Source organism: Neofelis nebulosa, chromosome 18, assembly GCF_028018385.1.
Source record: "Neofelis nebulosa isolate mNeoNeb1 chromosome 18, mNeoNeb1.pri, whole genome shotgun sequence".
Taxonomy (NCBI): domain Eukaryota; kingdom Metazoa; phylum Chordata; class Mammalia; order Carnivora; family Felidae; genus Neofelis; species Neofelis nebulosa.
Genome location: NC_080799.1, coordinates 22146234 through 22167758, shown reverse-complemented (window position 1 = coordinate 22167758; position 21525 = coordinate 22146234). Strand labels below are relative to the sequence as shown.

Sequence of the window (21525 nt, the reverse complement as noted above, 5' to 3'; positions counted from 1 at the left end):
CCCCCCCCCCGGGGAGGAAGGGGTGGTCACGCCTCCAGTCCCCTTCCCTTGGCACCCCTCCGGACCCACAAAACCTGTCTCTACCCTGACACACTTTTATTTTCATCCCGACACCTCGCACCATGTGAAATGAGCTTATTTGTGTATCCCTTTCTGTTCCTCCCACTAGAGTATAAGCCCTCAAGGCAGAGACTTGGTCCTGCTCACCACTGAATGCGCAGTGCCCTGGGACAGTCTTGGCACATCGCCGGCACCCAATAAATATTTGTTGAATTAAGCGGCTCGTTTTAGGGGCTCCCTCCTTCTCCCCCTCCCTCCTTCAACCTCAGGCTCTAAACCATTTCCCTTCACACGCATACCCCATTCATTCGTTCAGCCAACACGCCTTGGGCCTCCTTCCCACTCTGTACAGCTGGCCCGTCACACGTACTCTGGGATCTGGCAGACTTGACTTTGAATCCTCCCCGTCTCCCACTTGGCTAAGTTCCTTCACTCATCTAAGCCTTAGTTTCTTTCTCCGTAAACTGGGGACAGTGATAGCACGATGAAAATCTTGTTTGTGAAGAGGCAACAGGACAGCATGCGTGCCGCATTTTTCGCCTGGCGCATAGTAGGCCCTCAGTTAGTGAGAGTCAGCATCAGCCAGCGGCCAAGGGCGGGTGCCAGGTTGCTACTGCAGCTCCCGCACAGCGGTCCTGAGAGATGACTGGTGATCAGTGCCCCTTTGCTTCCTGGGGAAGAACAGGGAAGCCCCTGCCTGCTTCGGCTATGGAAGGAACCCATTTAGAAATGGGGAAATTGAGGCCCCCAAAGGGCAGGGTGTTGCCTGAGATCACACAGGGAGTCCTAGAACTCGGGAATCCTAACTCTTAATAAATCTGTTCTTCTGCCCCCACTCCCACCCCGTCTCTCTCCTCCTTTCCTCTTCCTCCAGCTATCTGTCTCTCTGTATACGTGGCTGTGTCTCCACTTTCACTCTGCAGTCACTCAGGGAAAGGGGCCAGGGACCCAGGAGACCTGCTTTCTCAGTTGCCAGTTCCCAGGCTCGTCTCGCTGGGCGGCAGCTTCCTGTTTGCTTCAGGCGAACCCCAGGGGACCCTCCAGCTGGTAGGGCCCCACTTCCCTTTGGTCGGGTTGGGGTGGCCAGGAGGGGGAAGAGTGGGGCATTGGGGAATCGAGAGGGTGAGAAGGCTCCGTGTTCGCTAGCTCCCCACTAGCTCTCCAGCTGCCTCCCCTGCACTTTCCCGCTTAGGACACCATAGGGACGGGCCGGCTCAGTTGGGTAAACATCTGACTCTTGATTTCAGCTCAGGCTGTGATCTCACGGTTCATGGGTTCGAGCCTCGCGTCTGACTCTGCACTGACAGTGCAGAGCCTGCTTTGGGATCCTCTCTCTGCCCCTCCCCTGCGCTCTCTGTCTCCCCAAATAAATAAACATATATAAAAAAAGAACACTGTAGTGGTATTTCCTCTACCTAAAATAAACACTCCACACCAAAATAAACACTCCACACTATGGCCTCCAAAGTCTGAGTGAGGCTGCACCTGCCTCCATTTCCCATCTCACCCCTCTACTACTCTGTCCCTCGCTCCAAACAAAGTCTTTGCACCTGCTGCTTTCCTTCCTGATCGCTCCTCAGCTTTTCACTTCACTGGCTCCTTTTTATCCCTCAGGCCTCAGATCAAATGTTATTTCCTCAAGGAGGCCTTCCCTGACCCTCCAGGTACCTTTGATTTCACACCCCTGTTTTATTTGTTTTCCCAGCGTTTGCCCCAATTCCCAAATACGCTTGTTTATTTGTTAATCTCTCAACTACTTCCTGCCCCAGACTGTTCACTCTTCAACAACAGGAATCTTTACTGGCTTGTTCCCTGGCATCTAGTAGGTGCTCATTAAGTATCTGTTGCATAAAAATGTGAAAATTAATGAAGGGAAACCAGGCCAGAAGGGGGAGCACTCCCGCCATAACGTTCTACCTCAATTGTCGGAAGCGTTGTCAATTACAGACCCAAGGGAAGAACCCTCCACAGGAGAGAATCATCCTCACAGGCCCTAACAGGAAAAGATGTACATTACATCTCCTACAAGAGATCGACCATCCCTGCAACTCAGCCAAAGAGAAACCATTATCATCCTGAATTCTTGCTTTTCTCCAACGAATTTTCATTCAATACAACCCCTCCCAACTTTTTTTTTTTTTTTTAACACTTATTTATTTTTTGAGACAGAGAGCGTGAGCAGGAGAGGGGCAGAGACAGAGAGAGAGTCACAGATTCTGAAGAAGGCTCCAGGCTCGGAGTTGTCGGCACAGGGCCTGACGCGGGGCTCTCGTGAACCGTGAGATCATGACCTGAGCTGGAGTCCGAGTCCGACACTTAACCAACTGAGCCACCCAGGCGCCCAGTTGGGATTCTCCCAACTTCTTCTTCTCCATAAAATAACATCCCTCTCCTGTATTTGCTGGGCTAGCATATAGTTTTTGCTGTCCCTTGCTTATCCTGAATTGCAATTGTCTGCTATTCCCAAGTAAACCGTTTTTTGCTGCTAAGACAAAAACAACAAAAGGAAATTAGGAAGAGTAAAAGAAAACTTTCTCTTCACTTCTCTCTCATGCACTCAGTCACCAGGGCTAGTCCGTTTTCATCCTAAGTATTTCTAGAATCAACTTCCTCCTCTTTGGGGGCTCTTCCCTTCCCAACCAGAACCAATTCAATAGCCTCCTTTGTGAGCTGCCTTCTATCTTTTGCTCTTTACCTACACTCTACACAGAAAGAACTTCCTTGGTATTAGTCATGTGCTCCTCCTGCTCAATACCCTTCAAAGGCTCCCAGGGCCTCAGGATAAAATCCAAGCCTGACAGTTGACTGGAGCCTTATTTATAGTCCCCATTTCATTTCCTTCCCAAGATACTCTGCCACACACAGAGGGAATTTGAGGGAAGTAAACTGCTTGGGATATATAAGCAGGAGTTAACCTGGCCTGATTTTTTTTTTAATACTCTTTTTTTTTTTTTAAGTTTACTCATTTTTGAGAGAGAGAGAGAGAGAGAGAGAGAGAGAGAGAGAGAGAGAAACCCCAACGGGAGCTCAGCACAGAGCCCAATGCAGAGCTCGAACTCATGAACCACGAGATCATGACCTGAGCCGGAAACCAAGAGTCGGACGCTTAACCAACTGAGCCACCTAGGTGCCCCCAGATTTTTTTTTTTTTTAAGTTTGTTTGTCTATTTAGTAATCTCTACATCCAACTTGGGACTCAAACTCATGACCCTGAGATCAAGAGTCTCACACTCCTCCCACTGAGCCAGCCAAGAGCCCCTAACCTGGCCAGATTTGCATTTTCTAAAACTCCCCCTGGCTGCAGGGTGGAGGGGAGATGAGACAGAAGCCAGAGAGATCAGTAAGGAAAGTGTTCATTCATTTGTTTATTCACCAAATGTTTACTATGTGTGTTTTTTGTTTGTTTGTTTGTTTGTTTTCTAAATCAGGTACTGTGCCAGGTGCTGGAGAAATAGCAAGGGACTAGACAAAGTTCCCAACCTCATGGAGCTTTGATTCAAGTTTTGGGGACCTGGAAGGGTAAAGGGGGACAGGTAATAAACAAGTTAATCAATAAACAATTTCAGATGGTAAGAAATCATCTAATGGCAGACAGGTGATAGAGGGACCTACTTGAGACAGGATGGTGAGGGAAGGCCTCACTGAGGAGGTGTCTTCTGAGGTGAGGAACAGCTTGGTGTGTTCAAATAAGATGTTTAGTTTCATTAGAAACTGTCATATTCCTGGGGCACCTGGGTGGCTCAGTTGGTTGAGCGTCCCACTCAATTTCAACTCAGGTCATGATCTCGAGGTTCGTGGGACTGAGCTGAACATCTGGCTCTGCACTGAAGTGTGAAGCCTGGTTGGGATTCTCTCTCTCTCCCTCTCTCTCTCTCTCTCTCTCTCTCTGTCCCTCCCCCACTCTCTCTCAAAGTAAATAAAGAAAGAAAACTGTCACACTTTTTTTTTTAAGTTTGTTTAATCTCTACACCCAACATGGGGCTTGAGCTTGGGACCCCAAGATCAAGAGTCACATGCTCTTCCAACTGAGCCAGTCAGGCACCCCAGAAACCATCACACTCTTTTCCAGAGAGGCTATACCTTTGCATTTCCCATCAGGAATGTAAGAGAACTACAGTTTTTCCGTATATGTACCTGCATTTGGTATTATCACTCTTTTTAAATTTAATAAATTAAGCCATCCTGGGAGGCGTGTAGTGATTATCTCCTTGTGGTTTTAATTTGCATTTCCCTAATGGCTAACGAAGTTGAACGTCTTTTCATGCATGGATTTCCCATCTCTGACCTCAGTGAAATGTCTATTCCTGTCCTTTGCCCATTTTCAAATCGTAATTTGCTAGAAGATTTTAAACAGGGATGACATATCGGTTTTGCAAAGATCACTCTAATTGCTTTGAGAATTAACTGAAGGAGCCAAAAGGCGACACAGGGGAACAGTTAGGAGGCATTGTGGAAGTGCGGGAGATAGGTGGTGGGGCTGAAGAAAAAAGGGAGACCTTCTGGAATATTGTCCTTTGGAGGTAGAGCTTCCAGGACTTGGAGGCTCCTGGAATGTACTCCACAGCGGGAGAAACGGGTTTGGGAGAACGGGAATCAGGATACTGCACTTGTTCGAGCTGCCGGTCACCCGTCACCGTCTAAGGGAAGATGTCAGGTCGCCGGTGGCCAAGTTCATAGATAAAGAGACCTTGATTTAGGCCAGTGGCCCAGGGAGGAGAGGGATTTGCGAGGCACTGGCAGGGGGAAGGGGGATTAGAAGGGGGATTAATGGCTGGGTATCAAGGTGGGGGTGGGGACGTGGAAGGTTCTGACTTCTCCAACGGATAAGGGGACCCCGGCGCCCAGAAAAGTTAAGCTGACCCAGCCCTGCCGCGGAGGTACAGGCAGGGGGTACATTACAATTCGCTGCAACGTAAGCCAGGCATCGGCAGCAGGGGACCAGGGGCCCATCTAGGGGCTGGCTGAGGGACTCGGGAGACACCGCGAGAGCTTCGCCTTCTTTAGGCTGAGGCCGGCGGGCGTCTCCGAGGAGGTGTAACTTGAGCAGAGTTTCCAAGGTCACGCGGAAAAGCCAGAATACCTTTGATGAAAGAACTTCGGGGTTTGAAGGACAAGCGCCCTTCTGGAACATCGCTGCCCAGGAAAGAAGGCGGGGAGGGGCGGGGCCTGGGGCCGCGGCCGGGCTCCGGCTCGGAAATCTTCGGCCCCGGCTCGGCAATCAACCTCCAGCTGCGGCCTGGGCCTGGAGCCCGGGGCCGATCCGGAAACAGCCGAGCGGATCCGGAAACAGCCGAGGGGACCCGGAAGGGGTGAGCGCCGTCACCAGGGAGTGCTGGAACCCGCCGTTTGCGCGGAGGCGATGGCGGCAGCTGCGCCGGCGGTCGCGGGCGAGGATGGCCGGCGACGGCAACAGGGGGCCGGTACGTGAGGGCGCGTCCATGCACGCGAGGGGCGACGGAACCGGAGGCGGGGCCGAGCTCGGAGCCGGGGGACGGGGTGGTGAGGGGAGCCTGGAGAAAGGGGCGGGGCCACGCCGCCGGGAGAGAGAGGGGGCGGGGCCTGCGGCCACCGGAGGAGGGGGCGTGGTCTGGCGGGGCAGTGGCAGGTGAAAGGTGGGTTTCGGGGAGGGGAGGGGCGGGGCCGTTGGAAGGGAGGGGTCTAGCCTGGAAAAAGGGGGGGGGTGGGCGGGGCTCCAAGCAGCACGTGGCACGACGAGGTGAGAAGGAGGCGGAGGAAGAGGCGGGGTCGGGAGCGGGGCGGGGCCAGGCGAAGGTGCGAGGATCGCGGCTGCGGTACTTGGTGGCAGGACTTGCAGATTTCGTAGTCTGGGGTATGGGGAACGTGGGAGTGATGGGAAAAGAAGTTGACCCCTGTCCTCCACAGCGCCGGACCCCCATTCCCAGGAGGGCGCGAAGGTTGAGGCCGAGTCAGAGGAGCTTGGCCGGCTTCGGGCGGAGCTGGCAGGTGCCCTGGCGGAAATGGAGACCATGAAGGCTGTGGCGGAGGTGAGCGAGAGCACGAAGGCGGAGGCTGTGGCTGCAGTGCAGCGGCAGTGCCAAGAGGAGGTGGCTTCTCTGCAGGCCATCCTGAAAGGTGAGGCAGGGACTCTTCCCAGACTCCCTGGCGGCCCCCTAAGAGGGAAATGCATGACAAGAAAGGGGTAGATAAGCTGTGGGTAGGTTAGCACGGCTGCCGAGCACAGGACAGGCCTAAGGGCCCAGAGGAAGGGGTCCCCCTTTCTGATTTGGATAGAGGTCCTGCTTGTGCTAGAAGCAGTTCTGTGACTTCACTAACTTTAGCTCCGAGCCTCTGCCTGTACCCTTGCCTGGTGTCATTTCTTGTCCCTCACGATGACTGATCAACCCTGAGGATGAGCAACTTTTCAGTTCCTGGAACCGGCCTCATGTAAGCCCCTGGGCTTCAGACTCCGCTCTGGGCCCAGTCTCTGTGAGTCTAACCCTCCGGTTTCCTTCCTTCCTCAAGCACCCCTACATTTGCACTGTCTCACACATGTTCAGACTTCCCTCCCTCCCTCCCATTCTCTGTACTTGAGATGCACCAGCTCACCGGGCCCCAGATCTTCCAGCCTCTGTTCTTTTTTTTTTTTTTTTTTAATTTTTGTTTAACATTTATTTATTTATTTATTTATTTATTTTTTTCCCTGTTTTTTAAAGCTTTTTTTTTTCAACGTTTATTTTATTTTTTGGGACAGAGAGAGACAGAGCATGAACGGGGGAGGGACAGAGAGAGAGGGAGACACAGAATCGGAAACAGGCTCCAGGCTCTGAGCCATCAGCCCAGAGCCTGATGCGGGGCTCGAACTCACGGATCGTGAGATCGTGACCTGGCTGAAGTCGGATGCTTAACCACTGCGCCACCCAGGCGCCCCAAACATTTATTTATTTTTGAGAGAGTGAGACAGAGCATGAGTGGGGGAGGGTCAGAGAGAGGGAGACACAGAATCTGAAACAGGCTCCAGGCTCTGAGCTGTCAGCACAGAGCGGCACGCGGGGCTCGAACTCACGGACCGCGAGATCATGACCCGAGCGGGAGTTGGATGCTTACCCGGCTGAGCCACCCAGGTGCACCCTTGCCAACCTCTGTTCTTATTTCCCCCTTGTCCTCTAGTCTGAGTCCAGAGTCTCTGAAATAGTCTCCAGCCCTGTCCCACCCCTCTGCTTCTGTGGCCTCTGCTGGAGTGAAGCTCTTGACAGCTCCCCTGGATGGTGCCCTGGCCTTCTCACAGGTCCGACTCTATAGTCTGGCCTTGACATTGGCTTCCAGAGTAAACTTCCTAAAATTCCCATCTCACCGAGTCATTTCCTTTTCTAACAACCACTGCTGGCTCCAGACTTCTCTGGGGCCGTACTTCCTGCATTTCAGGCGTCCACATAGCACCTGTGTGCCATGGCTGTCTCATACAACCTACTGTCATCTACTTAGTATTCGTTCTTTAGATAGACCGTTTTTGTAAAAACTTGCATACATTTATTTAAGTTTGCTTATTTTTTTGAGAGAGAGAGGGAGCCAGAGCAGGGGAAGGACAGAGAGAAAGAGAGGGAGAGAGAGGATCGCAAGCAGGTTCTACACTGACAGCAACGGGTCGTGAATTCACGAAACATGAGATCATGACCTGAGCTGAAATCAGGAGTCAGATGCTTAACTGATTGAGCCACCCAGGCGCCATGCGTACGTTTATTTTAAAAGAAACTTCCATGATACCTGGATGGGTGCCTGGGTGGCTCAGTTGGTTAAGCGTCCGACTTGAGCTCAGGTCATGATCTCATGCATGGTTCGTGAGTTTGAGCCCCATGTCAGGCTCTCTGCTGACAGCTCAGAGCCTGGAGCCTTTGTGTCCCCCTTTTTTTGTACTCTCTCTCTCTCTCTCTCGAAATGTAAACATCAAAAATTTTTTTAAAGAATAATAAAAGAAACTTCCACGGTACCTGGTTGACTCCGTTGGTAGAACATGTGACTTTTTTTTTTTTTTTTTTTGAAGTTCATTTATTTCTTTTGGGAGAGACAGAGAGCGAGTTGGGGAGGGGCAGAGAGGGAAGGAGACAGAGAATCCCAAGCAGGCTCCGTGCTTTCAGCACAGAGCCCAATGCAGGGCCCGATCTGATTGCAGGAACTGTGAGCTCATGACCTGAGCCCATACCAAGAATCAGACGCTTAACCACTTGAGTCATCCAGGTGCCCTAGAACATGTGACTCTTGGTCTCAGGGTTGTTTGAACCCCACGTTGGGTATAGGATTACTAAAATAAATACGTTTAAAAAAAATAAGTAAGTAAAAAATAAAAGAGGGGTGCCTGGGTGGCTCAGTCAGTTGGTGTCCAACTTTGGCTCAGGTCATAATCTCGTGGTTTGTGAGTTCCAGCCCCGTGTCGGGCTCTGTGCTGACAGCTCAGAGCCTGGAGCCTGCTTCGGATTCTGTGTCTCCCTTTCTCTCTCTGCCCCTCCCCAACTCATGCTCTGTCTCTCTCTCTCTCTCTCTCCCAAATATAAACATTAAAAACAATAAAAAATAAAACTTCCTGTCTGTATAAAAGAAACCAAGGGTGTCCTAAATATGATAATACAGGTTTCCCCCACTATATAAGAGTAGAGCATTCCAATGACAATTTTCTAAGCCAAAATAGCATGTAAAGTGAAGAAACAATTACCATTAATTGACGTGGAAAATTGTTCGAGTGGTCCCAGACCCAAAAAATAGCCCCTCTTAGGCTTTTCTGATCCTGTAGGAGACATTTGGCTAATGAATGCCCAAAATAAATGGAGATAAAAGCACGGATGACCATAGACACAGTTCGAAGCTTTGATGCCCCCAGAGGCTGAGTGTAGTGCCCTGGGAGCTTGCTGGGGCCACTCTTGCTGTTCCGGATATGTGCTGCCTGTGCCACGGATCCCTGTAAAACAAACACTACACGCTGTTTTCACTTTTTGTCTGTTTTATTTGTTTATTTATTTTTTGTAAAAGTGAAAATCTTTGATTTCTCCTGGTAAAAGCAGGTAGTAATGTAGGATTATTGTAAAAACAAAGTGGTATAATGTGAACTTTTGAAAAGTGGGGCACACCTGTAGTTGTCACGGTCACGATCATCATCCTAGTTAACGTTTATTGAGCACTTACTGTGGGCCAGGCTCTGAGTTAAGTACTTTTTTTTTTTTTTTTTAAGTTTATTTTTTTTTGTCGGAGAGGGGCAGAGAGAGAGAATCCCAAGCAGGCTCCGTGCTGTCAGCACAGAGCCCGATGCGGGGCCCGAACTCACAAACCGTGAGATCGTGGCCTGAGCCGAAGTCGGACGCTTAACTGACAGAGCCACCCAGACGCCCCTCACATAAAAGGTTTTTAAAAAGCCTTTTTAGGGGCGCCTGGGTGGCGCAGTCGGTTAAGCGTCCGACTTCAGCCAGGTCACGATCTCGCGGTCCGTGAGTTCGAGCCCCGCGTCAGGCTCCGGGCTGATGGCTCGGAGCCTGGAGCCTGTTTCCGATTCTGTGTCTCCCTCTCTCTCTGCCCCTCCCCCGTTCATGCTATGTCTCTCTCTGTCCCAAAAATAAAATAAAAAACGTTGAAAAAAAAAAAAAAGGCTTTTTAAAAAACGCTTAAAAAAAAAAACAATTAAAAAGTGGCCCCGTTCCACCCACCATCACCTCTACCTCCCACTGACCTGTAGGATAAGTCCGAACCCCTTGGTAGGGCGTGCACGGTCTCAAGAGCCATCCCCTGCCACCCTGGGGCCTTCACCCCAGCTCTTGTGACATGCCCACCGTGCCCCCGATACACCATCTACTTTCCCACCTCTGAGCCTCTGCTTGCACCGGTGCTGTGCTAATGTGTCCTTCTTTCCGCCACCTGCTGGTGTCCTCTCGTGGCCAGGCAGGCGGAGTGAAGAGCTCCGTGCTCTAGGATCCACAAACCCCGGAGTGGTCTTCTTGGGGATGTTCTCCCGCTGCTTTGTCACTATTTCCGCAGCTTCCTTCCCCGTCGGAACGTGGGCTTCTGGCGTCTGGGTTTGTGATCGATTCATTTCTCTAGTTCCAGAGCCCCACGCGGAGTCTGGTCCAGAGTAAGAACATACTACTGTCGTTGGAGGTTGATCGTTATTGGTACATATTAACAGGAGTAGATATCGTCTCTTCAGCATTTGTTATGCACCGGGAGGAGGGCTGAACACCTTCCAGGTGTCATTTCATTTGATAACCCAGCGGGGTAATCGTAGTGCCCCCACTTTGCGGCAGAGGACCCCGGCGCAGAGGCTCATGACCCGGGGCCGTGTGTCCACAGAGCCCACAGTCTCCATCGCTCCGGTGAATTGCCTCGCAGAGAGCGGCAGTGGTAGAGCAGCCCCTCCTCACCCCCAGGGAGGGCCAGCGCGCTGACCCTCCCTCTCCGCTGCCCTTCCTGCCCCTCCAGACTCCATCAGCAGCTATGAAGCCCAGATCACTTCTCTGAAGCAGCAGCAGCAGCAGGACTGTGAGGAGAAGGAGCGGGAGCTGGGGCGCCTGAAGCAGCTGCTGTCCCGGGCTCACCCCCTGGACTCCTTGGAGAAGCAGATGGAAAAGGTTGGGGTGACCTCCCCCGGCCCCGGGATATAGAAAGATGTTGAGGCAGTCAAGGTGACCACGGGGCACAGGGATTGTCGGGCAGATCGTTGGGAGCAGGGCACCCAGTCATAATTCTGGGTGTGGCATGTACTGGCTCCATACTTGGCAAGGTCCTGGCCCTGCCACTTTCTGGAGGGCTGGCCAGGTTTGTTTACTTCCAAAATGAAGGAGATCGTGTAGGCGGAAGGGAGCTGACACTTCAGGACAGCTTTCATACACAAGGCACTGTGATAACTGCGGGCCAGACCCCGTCTTTCCCCTGAAAGAGAGGTCCGTTAGACCCATTTCACAGATGAGTAAGGTGAGGTTTGAAGGAGTTCAGTGGGTCTCCCCAGGTTGTGCGCATAAAAAAAGCAGAGTGGGAATTTCAAAACCTAGGCAGTCTGGTTCTAAAATGTTTGTCTAGGCGGTCTGGTTTTTGTTCTTAATCTCTATGGCGCATCGCCCCCCCCCCCCCCCCCCATTACTACTGGTGTCATTAACAGGGGGTGGGAGCTGATTTGCTGATCTTTCAAAGCAAATTCGCATCGTTCCCTCATTTCATGCACGAGGAAACTGAGGCTCGGGAAGTGTAGTAACCGGCCTGGGTAGAAAGACAAAATCAAAATGGGAGTCCAAGAAAGGAGGCTTGTGACGCACGGCTTGCAGGCAGAGGCTGCTGCTCGTGCTCGAGTGTTGCTGGGGAGCAGTTACACAGGGCGGTGAGGGAGAGGGCTCTGCAGGGTGGAGGCCTGGTGCGGCGAGCAGAAGCACAGGGGGCCTAGAGACGTGGCAGTTCAGCCCCGGCCCGCCTCCTGCGTCCTGCCGTCGTCCACCCAACGCATGGCATCCGCACAGCGTATACTCCCGGGCTTCAGATGGGACCGAAGTGTTTTGTCTGGGCCACGCGGGCCTCCCCGGCCTGTTGCAACTGTTCCCGCAAGGGATTTGGAGGGTTAAGCTGAGCTTGCTTGAGACAGGATTTTGAGTGATTCAAGAGGCAGAAATGGCATGGATTGGAAGAGGATGGGTAACCGGCAGATTTCAGTCTTGGACAGCTGGGTAGGTGACCTAAAGCCCAGAGGAGGAGAAATGTTGTCGTGAGTGGTTCAGATTTGGCTGTACTTGGATAGAGGAGCCTGTGTGACATTCAGGGATGGCCAGAGACCATTGCCTTGGCTGTGCAGGTTCAGCAGGATCCCAAACCTGAAAGCAGACCAAAAAGAAATTGCTAGCAATGCGGGGGTGATGGGACTAAAGGACGTACAAGTTAGGATGAAATTTGAAAACCCAAACCAACAGTGGCTTAAATAAGATAGAAATGTATTTTCCTTACAGTCCACAGGTAGACATTCTAGGACTGATGCCAGGTCAACAAGTCACTAGGAACCCAGATTCCTTTTAGGTTACTGTCTTGCCGTAGGTAGCTTATTGCCTCATGGCCCAAGATGCCTGCTGGAGTGCCAGCCATTATGTCTAACCGCCGAGGAGGAGGGGGAGGAGTAAAGAAAAGCCCACCCTCTCCCTTTAAGGAGTTGCCCTGGAAGTTTGCATTCACATCTCCTTTGCTGGAACTTGGTCGAGTGGCCATGCTTAGTTACAGGGAAGGTGAGAAATGTGGATGGTGTTGTAGGATTTAGGGCACGCGCCCAACTATAAATGCAAGCTTCTGTGATAAAAGAAACAACTGAAAATGGATGTCGGGGAAGGAAAGAATGAGCGAGTGGGTACCAGGAAGATAGTCGCGACTTTGGCTTCTTTACCTGCCGTGTGACCTGGGCAAGTCGCATAAGCTCCCGGAGCCTCTGTGTTTTTATCTTTAAAATGGGGAGGCCCGGCACCCTCTTGGGAGGATTAGAAGGGCTGACGAGCTTGGAGAGAAGGCTCAGAACAGACCCTAGGGGTCCAGTAGTCGGGAGGGGGACGGCTGCTGCCCAACCTCCCTTCCTCCAGGCCCACGAGGACTCGGAGAAGCTTCGGGAGATCGTGCTGCCCATGGAGCAGGAGATTGAGGAGCTGAAGGCGAAACTGCTCAGGGCAGAGGAGCTCATTCAAGAGATCCAGGTGAGGGGGCGGCCGGGGGGTTGCTGCGGGAAGAGGGGGCGCCGCAGGACCCCGGCCCCCCAGCCTCTTCCCTGCCCCTTCCCCTAGAGACGGCCCCGGCCTCCCCCTTCCTTACACGGCTCCACGGAGTTGCTGCCCCTGTCCCGGGACCCATCGCCCCCGCTGGAGCCTCTCGAGGAGCTGAGTGGAGACGGGGGTGCGGCGGCCGAAGCCTTCGCCCACAACTGTGACGATAGCGCTTCCATCTCTTCCTTCTCCCTCGGTGGCGGGGCCGGCAGCACGTCCCTGCCCCGCAGCCGCCAGGGCCTGAGCCCCGAGCAGGAAGAGACCGCCTCTCTGGTGTCCACGGGCACCCTGGTCCCCGAGGGCATCTACCTGCCCCCTCCTGGTTACCAGCTCGTCCCGGACAACCAGTGGGAGCAGCTGCAAATGGAGGTGAGTGGAGGGGGCGGAGCGGCCTGCCCACGCGCTCGCATCCACCTCCCCCTTCCCCGGATGCTCCCCGGGCACCCCCTGTGTCCACCCCTGGAGCTCGAACTGGGGCTCGGGCAACAGAGGCAGGGTGGCCGGTTGAGAGATGCCCGCCCCCCCCCCCCACTCCCCCCCCACCCCCCCACCCCACCGAGATGTAGAAGGCAGGCCCAAGGGGCATGGTGAGGAGGGCAGGCCTCCGCTCGGAGGCTGAGACCGAGGCCGGCATCCGTGGCAGGGCCGGCAGCTGCAGAAGGACCTGGAGAGCATCAGCCGAGAGCGGGACGAGCTGCAGGAGGGTCTGAGACGGAGCAACGAGGACTGCGCCAAGCAGGTGGGCCCCGCTCTGCCGCGGCCCCAGCAGGGCCCCCGGCGGCGGCCTCACCCTCACCTCCTTCCACCCACAGATGCAAGTGCTCCTGGCCCAGGTCCAGAACTCAGAGCAGCTGCTGCGGACCCTGCAGGGGACTGTGAGCCAGGCCCAGGAGCGGGTTCAGCTGCAGATGGTGAGGGCTGGGGGCTGGGCACGAGGGAGAGGAGTGTGACGGGGATTGGCCGAGAGGGGCACGTGGAAAGGTCAAGACACCTGTCCTGCCCCGCCCCCCCCGGCGGCTCAGGCTGTGCCCTGGAGTTGGTGTCGGTCGGGCGCGCGAAGGGTTTCCAGGGCACCGGGCGCTGCGGTCAGAGCAAGGGTTCTGCGTTCGCACGGGGCCCCCCACGCACCAGCTCGGTGATCCTGAGCTGACCCCACAAGCTTGGAGCCTCTGCCTCGGCTCCTTGAAATCGAGATGGTGGGACCTGGCGTGCACAGTCGTGCGGCTTAAAAGCAAGGCTTGCTGCAGAACCGGATACTCCCCGAGCCCAGCCGGGAAACGTACATGATTCTCCCGGGCCAGGTGTAGACAGGAAGGCGCGCTGTGGCCGAGCCGAGAGGACCGCAAAGGGCGCCGCTGCCCCTCGGCTCTGTGACCGGAGCCACATGGGAATGCGGGCTCGGTGCTGCCAGGTTTTCTGATTTGTCAAGAGAAGCCAGAAGCCTGGGTATTTGCGTGCTGTCTCCTGACTTTTAAAGTTGACAACTAATTAAAAAAAATTTTTTTAACGTTTATTTTTGAGAGAGAGAGCGCGCGCGCGCGTGTGCATGCGCAAGTGGGGGAGGGGCAGAGATACAGGGAGACACAGAGTCCGAAGCAGGCTCCAGGCTCCAAGCTGTCAGCACAGAGCTTGACAGGGGGCTCGAACCCATGAGCCGCAAGATCATGACCCGAGCTGAAGTCAGACACTTAGCCAACTGAGCCACCCAGGCGCCCCTAAAGTTGGCACCTAATTGAAGCTTAAAAACAACCAAAAAAAAGTACGGACCAAATAAAACACTCGAGGTGGCCTGCCACTTGTGACCTCCAAGCCACCGAGGCAGGCGTATAAAGGGGATGCCTGGGTGGCTCGGTCGGTTGAGCATCTGACTCCTGATTTCGGCTCTGGTCGTGATCTCACGGTTTGTGAGTTCGAGCCCCACATCGGGCTCTGTGCTGATGGTGCGGAGCCTGCTAGGGATTCTGTCTGCCTGTCTCTCTGTCTCTCTCTGCCCCTTCCCATTCACGCTCTCTCAAAAAAAAAAAAAAATTAAAAGAAGAGTGTATAAGAAGCTTGGGCGCCAAAGGCACTTAATAAAGGGGTGCTTCTTCGTTTCTCAGCAGCGGAGGGTGTCAGGAGGGGGGGTCAGGGTTTGGCCTCACGGGGCTCTGGCGACACCCTGTCCCCCTCATCCCCCTCCTACTGACTATGCATCCCCAGGCAGAGCTGGCCACATCACACAAGTGCCTGAGCCACGAGGTAAAGCGGCTGACTGAGGAAAACCAAGGACTCCGGGCCGAGCAGCCGCTGTCTTCAGCCCCCCGGGGCCTGGAGCAGGATGAGGGTCACGAGGAGTCACTGCCCAGCTTGGTGCCGGTAAGGGGAGTGTGGGTGCTGACAGCCCGGGGGGCCACCCTGCTGGCCCTTATCGTCCACGCATAGCAGAGCATTGGCCTGGGACCATACCCCCTTCCCAGCCTCGGTGTAAAGAGAAGATGAGTTTGCAGAGTGCTCGACGTGAAGGAGGCAGTGATTTGACTGTTGTTGTTGTTGTTGTTGTTTAATTTTTTAATGTTTATTTTTGAGAGAGAGAGACAGAGCGAGAGTGGGGGAGGGCAGAGAGAGAGGGAGACACAGAACCTGAAGCAGGCTCCAGGCTCCGAGCCGTCAGCACGGAGCCCGATGTGGGGCTCAGACTCACGAACTGTGAGATCACGACCTGAGCTGAAGTTGGACGCCCAACCGGCTGAGGCACCCAGGCGCCCCTGGTTTGTTATTTTGAAGTGAGAGCCACAAAACTGAATTCATCGTCATCTTGGTTTATTACCAAGCTGTGTTCGTTGACTGTGTTCGCCAAGTTGTGCGTGGCTCTGTGGACCGAGTTCATTAGGAACCTGAAGGTCACCCGGAACCCTTGCCCACCCTGAGAGCTACGGCCTCTGTCTCCTTCCGTGCGCCCCCGTAAGCCCCTGCGTTCTGTTTCTGCCGTCCTGACCTTTGATTGAACTGAGGGTAATCCTACAACTGGGTGTCCCCATGGGACTGTGGGGGACTCTCATTGTCTCTGAGATCCTGGCGGATCCCCTGTCGTTCTCTTGCTCTCTTTTGGTATCATTTTTGTTGTTCTACATGCGCGTCTGTCCAAATAGCGCAGCGCTAACTTTTGTCTTCCGAGCATTACAAAACGGTGTCCCGCTCTGGGCAATGTTCGGGAACTTTCTTCCCTCAGCGCCGTGCCGGCCGGTCCCTCCAGCCCTGGCGGTGTGGTCGCTGTAACGTGTTCACCGCCGCTGTAACGTGTTCACCGCCGGCTCTGCCCGTCCACCCTCCTTGGGAGCGGCCACGGGGGTCCTTTCCCCTTTTCAGTTCCCTCCCTCCGTTCCTTTGTCCCCTTCCCCGCCCCGCCCCCCATCGGGCTGCTGGCAGGTGACCGGCCTCCCTTGCAGGAGCTGCAGCAGCTGGTGCACCACACGAGGCAGGAGGCGCGGGCCCAGCAGCAGGCCCGGGAGCACGAGGCTGAGCGCCTCCGGATTGAGATCGTGACGCTCCGGGAGGCGCTGGAGGAGGAGACTGCGGCCAGGGCCAGCCTGGAGGGGCAGCTGAGGGTGCAGCGGGAGGAGACAGGTGAGGGCGGAGGAGGGGAGCCGCCCCGGCCTCGCCCCCCGGGGAGGCTGACCTCCCCGCAGGGGAGCACCCGGGCACCAGCTGGGGAGAGAGAGGAGACCACGTAAGAACAAGCCTTGACCTCTCTTTTTTCCTTTCCATGCAGAGGTGATGGAGGGTGAGTATGGGCTGGAGCCTGACCCGGGCTGGGGGGGGGGGGGGGGCGCGGGGGGGGGGCAGGGCAGGGAGGGTGCGGGCCTGACGTCCGGCCCCTGCCTGACTTCCCAGCCTCCCTGTGCAGCCTGAGGACGGAGATGGAGCGGATCCAGCAGGAACAGAGCAAGGTGAGGCTGGACTCCGGGGCCGGACTCTGTGACGGCGGGAGGGGCGGCAGCGTGGAGACCCCCACCGGCCTCTCCCGCCCTTTCTGTCGCCTTTAGGCCGGGTGGCAGGAAGGCCCCGAGGTAGCCACCGGGCTCCGGCCTCACAGAAGAGGTCAGGGTCAGGGACGGTGTGGAAGGGGCACCCCTGGCCAGACATCTTGTTTCCTTGGCCGCACGCCGTCCCATCTGGTGCCAGCCCCGGCTCTGCGTCCTGTCCCCCCCAGGCCCAGCTCACAGACCTCCTCTCAGAACAGAGGGCCAAGGTGCTGCGGCTGCAGGCTGAGCTGGAGACCAGTGAACAGGTGCAGAGGGATTTTGTACGACTGTCCCAGGCCCTGCAGGTACAGTGTGTCCCCTTCCCATCAGGCTGGCATGATCCGGGTGGCTTGTTCTAGATCCTGCGAGGACAGCCTTCCAATTAGGGGAGTTCCCTTCCTCTTCCCGAGGCCGGCGTCCTCCTCTCCTCTGAGTTATTGCTCAAAAGAAATTGAAGGCCGTGTGCGTCTGTCTTTGGACACGTGGAGTCCTTGGCCCAGAGCCTGGCATGCCACGTGTGGCATATTGTGTCAGCCCCACCTGCCCAGCCCGCGCTGCATCAGGCCACTCTGTCAGGACCCATTTCTTCCCCTGGACCCACTTTCACTGTGGGTTGGGAAGATGGGGCGCCTGGGTGTACCGGTCCCGGGCCCTCGTCCCTTGGAGGGCTGGCAGGTGGGGCGGGGGCTGCGTTTCCCCGCCAAGCACCCTTCTCCTGCCTCGCCGGACCCCACAGGTGCGCCTAGAACGGATCCGCCAGGCCGAGAGTCTGGAGCAAGTGCGCAGCATCATGGATGAGGCGCCCCTCAGGGACATCAGGGACATCAAGGACACCTGAGGGGCTAGCACCCACCCACCCCGGGGGAGACTGCCTTTCCCCACTCCTGAACCAAGAGGCCTGGGCTGTGGGGTCTCGGGATAGTGTCTTCATCCTCTCCAAGCCTAGGGTTGAGGTGCCGGGGCCGCCGCTTCCCTGTCTCTCTAGCGCCTCCTCCCAGGGGTGGCTGGCCTCCTGCCCCCAAGGATGACACCCGGGTGGAGTCCCAGCCCCCTCCGGGAACCAAAGGTGCAGGCTTAGCCCTGCGGCCTCCCGGCTGCCATGCTGCCTCCTGGGTCCTGGTCCTCCTGCCGCCGTCTCCTGAGCCAGAGTAATAGCCACATCGCTTCCCCGACGCACAGCCGAGCTGTGAGCGGCAGCTGGGGGCCTCTGGCGCGTGGCCACGGGTCCCTCCACCCGCGCACCCCGGGACGGGCAGCTGCTCTCTGGACCGCATGACACTAAGATGCTCGTCCCCAGGGGCCCAACCCAGGCCCCAAGATGTGCACAGAGGCAAGGCCAGACTTTTCTGTCATTTATTTTCAATAAATAAGCAGCTCAGCTCAGTCCGTCGCCTTGTCCCTGCGAGCCCCGTGGGGTTGGGGAGGGGAGGTTTTCCAAGAGCAGGAGGGAGGGAAGGTGGGTTGTTGAGGGGGTTGGAGAAGTGAAAGGGACCATGGTGTTTATAAACAGAAAAACGTTGGGGGTGGGGGGACGGGGAGGGCAGGTGGGAGTCTGTGCCACAGCTCTGCCTGAAGATGCGTCACTATCAGGGCGGGGAAGAAGGGGCAAAAAGGACTGATTACTTCCTTCTTTCATCTTCTGGATCTGGAAGGAGAAAGGGAAGGATGAGGCAGGGGGTGGGAGAGGAGGGGAAAAGTCCCTCCCGGGCTCTGTGTCCCCCGGCCCCTGGCACACTCACCTGGAGGGTCTCCCCAGCCCCCTGGACTCACCTGTGTCCCAGAGCCCACTCCTCCCCAGCACTGTAGCCCGGGCAGACAGCTCAGCGCCCAGCGCAGCGCAGCGCAGCCCGGCACGCACCGTGCTGCCCGAGGCGGGGTGCCGCCGACCTCACAGCGAGGGCAGCAGCCCGCCCGGCCCCGGAAGCGTGGCAGCGGCAGTGGCAGCAGGGGCTCCAGGTGGAGCAGCGAGCGCAAGTGACCTCAGGCGCCACCGAGGGGGAGAGGGGGACGCGCGGGGGGCACAGCAGCTAGGGGCGAGGGCGAGAGGGGGGCGATACCTGTGACACGGTTCAAAGAGATGGAGGAGGGGGAAACGGGTTATCCTATGGCCAGAGAGGACAGAGAGACGGTTACGGAGGGCGGGGGCGGGCGCGGAGGGCCAAGAGGGCTAAGGGGGCTGCGGGTGCCTGCACAGGTGCAGGGGAGTCGGGGCCCGGGGAAGGGGCCAGAGAGCACCCAGCTGAGAAGGAGGGGGGGGGGGCAGGCGCCTTTGCAGCCCAGAGGGAGGGGCCGTGTGGGGCCAGGGGCGAACAGGGTGCCGAGGCGGGGGGCGTGGCTTACCCTCTAGGTAGTTCCGAGCAATGAACTTGAGGAGCTCATCGAGCAGGATGACTGGAAATGAGATCTTGAGGACCATGAGCCACTGGGTGCAGTCCAGAGCCCGGAGCTTGAAGATCATCTGGAGGGGGCGGGGGAGGGGCAGGCGGGAGTGGTGAGGACCAGCGCTGCCCTCGGGAGGGAGGGGACAGCCCAGAGCCCCGGGAGGAACCACCCAGGCCTGACGCCCTCCTCCGTCAGTGCCCCAGCCTACGAAGGCTCCCTGAGGGGCAGAGCAAGGCCCCTGGCGGAGGAGGCTCACCGGCAGAGGGTCGACATAGAGGATGAGGAAGTGCAGGGACATGGACAGGCAGATGGAGCCCAGCAGCCAGATGTTCACCCAGGGCGGCATCCGCAGAAGGGACTGGTTCTCAGACAGGCTGTGAGGCGGAGGCCGGGTGGAGGCAGAGGGGGGCAGCAGAAGAAAGCAGTGGTGAGTGGAGAGAGGACAGGGAGGACACGGTGGCCTGTGGGAGGTGGCAGGGGTGGGTGGGCAGGCCCCACCTGTTGAGAGCGTTGCACATTTCAATGGTAACCAGCACAGACAAGGCCATGGTCATGGGCTGGGGGGCCTCAAAGACCTCGCAGTCCAGGCCCTCAAAGTCGGGGTTTTCCTCGTTGCACTGCATGAAGTGAGTCTGCAGGGGGAGGATTGAGGAGCTGGGATCCCACAGAAGCCTCCACGCCACCCTCTTGCTCCTCACCCTCCTCCCGCCTCTGTCCTCCCTACCAGCTGGCTGTAAGTGACATGAGGCCCGTCATCTGCATACAGGAACCACCAGGCAGCCGCTCCCACAGTGGCCGCACCCACGTAGCCTGTGATAGAGATGGGAGAGGGGAGGCGTCAGGAGGGCTCCGGGCCATGAACAGCTGGTTGAGGAAGAGGGCCCCTCGGGTTGGCTGCATCAGGGAGCAGGTGTCCCGGAGGGTTGGGAAGGATTGTGGGGTCCCGTCCTGCTCACCCCCGATTGCCATGTAGCGGAAGAAGAGCCAGCCACTGATGAGGGGCTCCTTGGGGCTCCGGGGAGGCCGGTCCATGATGTCCAGGTCTGGTGGGTTGAAGCCCAGGGCTGTGGCCGGGAGCCCATCAGTCACCAAGTTCACCCACAGCAGCTGCACAGGGATCAGGGCCTCAGGCAGTCCTAAGGCGGCGGTCAGGAAGATGCTGCCAGAAGGAGGGGGTCACACGTCCATCCTGCCTCCGGACCTGGGGTCGCCCCCCACCCCCACCCGGCCCTGAGTTCCTCCGCGGTGCCCTCCCTGGCCGCTCACCAGACCACCTCGCCCACGTTGGAGGAGATGAGGTAGCGGATGAACTGCTTCATGTTGTTGTAGATGGCGCGGCCCTCCTCCACCGCAGCCACGATGGTGGAGAAGTTGTCGTCGGCCAGCACCATCTCAGAAGCGGTCTTGGCCACGGCGGTGCCGGATCCCATGGCGATGCCGATCTCGGCCTTCTTCAGGGCAGGGGCATCGTTGACACCATCACCCGTCTGAGGGGAGAAAGTGAAGGTGGGACGCGAAGCCTGGCACACACCCCCTCCTCCGGGGTTGACCCTCCCCTGTGCATCTGGCCAGGGCCCCCGCTTAGTCCCCCGGGGCCCCCAGCTCTCGAGACCATCATCTCAGGGGACTCTGTGCAGACTGCTCCTCGCCCATGCACGTGGGCCCCGCCGCGCAGCCCTGCCGTCCCCTCACCATGGCCGTGATCTCATCGTAGGACTGCAGATACTCCACGATCTTCGACTTATGGGAGGGCTCCACACGGGCGAAGCAGCAGGCGCGACGGCAGGCCTCCCGCTGCTCCGCCAGGGGCAGGTCGTCAAACTCCCGGCCGGTGTAGGCTCGGTCGGCCACCTCCTCGTTCTCCCCAAAGATGCCGATTCGTCGGCAGATGGCAATGGCTGTGCCCTTGTTGTCCCCGGTGATCATGATGACTCGGATTCCGGCATCCCGGCACAGCTGAATAGAGCCCGTGACCTCCTTGCGGGGTGGGTCCAGCATGCCCACCACGCCGACAAATGTCAGGTCCGTCTGGGGAGACAGCAGAGAGCGACGGGGTTGGGGCAGGACTCGGAAAATGAGCCGGGGAGGAAGCTCAGGGGGAAATGGGGAGAAAGCTGACCCTGGGCCCGGTGTGTAAATCCCAGGGGCGCCTCAGAAGCCCAGGGGCAAGAGATCCTCCCTGTTCACACGTGCGCCTGCAGGCCTGACGCCACCAAGCCCGTCGTCGCTGGCAGACCGCGTGCATTTCAGGGCAAGAACTCGAGCTGAGAGGACAGTGGCTTCTGCCCTCAGGAGGGCCACTCACTCAGTCTACAGCTCTGAGCAAATCCACGCTACCTGCCGGGCCAAGGGGTCCCGTCTGGAAA

At 56.9% G+C, this 21525-nt stretch overlaps 2 protein-coding genes and 1 long non-coding RNA gene across 4 annotated transcripts in view; 2 read left to right on the top strand and 1 right to left on the bottom strand.

Annotated features, from left to right (window-relative positions):
- The first annotated feature begins 77 nt into the window (after nt 1–77).
- LOC131501334 (uncharacterized) lies at nt 78–3996 on the top strand. Its single transcript, XR_009256753.1, has 2 exons — nt 78–1107; nt 3489–3996. It is a non-coding gene; the product is annotated as an uncharacterized LOC131501334 (long non-coding RNA).
- Nucleotides 3997–4870: 874 nt separating this feature from the next.
- On the top strand, nt 4871–18160 carry RABEP2 (rabaptin, RAB GTPase binding effector protein 2). The gene is made up of 13 exons (XM_058711325.1): nt 4871–5480; nt 5944–6153; nt 10477–10625; nt 12600–12710; nt 12798–13145; nt 13420–13515; nt 13589–13687; nt 14976–15131; nt 16202–16379; nt 16525–16536; nt 16647–16702; nt 16966–17082; nt 17514–18160. The coding sequence occupies exons 1-13, from the start codon at nt 5420–5422 to the stop codon at nt 17613–17615; spliced, it is 1695 nt and encodes a 564-aa protein (XP_058567308.1). The 5' UTR covers nt 4871–5419; the 3' UTR covers nt 17616–18160.
- The window catches only part of ATP2A1 (ATPase sarcoplasmic/endoplasmic reticulum Ca2+ transporting 1), a 15581-nt gene continuing 12170 nt past the window's right edge, over nt 18115–21525 (bottom strand). The window contains exons 15-23 of one of the 2 annotated variants that reach the window (XM_058711309.1): nt 20852–21187; nt 20426–20646; nt 20116–20318; nt 19884–19969; nt 19658–19791; nt 19416–19533; nt 19118–19235; nt 18835–18879; nt 18115–18422 (exon numbers count right to left, since the gene is read on the bottom strand). In XM_058711309.1, the coding sequence (XP_058567292.1) occupies nt 18875–18879; nt 19118–19235; nt 19416–19533; nt 19658–19791; nt 19884–19969; nt 20116–20318; nt 20426–20646; nt 20852–21187 (1221 nt within the window). In that variant the 3' untranslated portion in view covers nt 18115–18422; nt 18835–18874. The remainder of the gene's footprint in view (nt 18423–18834; nt 18880–19117; nt 19236–19415; nt 19534–19657; nt 19792–19883; nt 19970–20115; nt 20319–20425; nt 20647–20851; nt 21188–21525) is intronic. The other variant, XM_058711308.1, reaches the window with a different exon arrangement.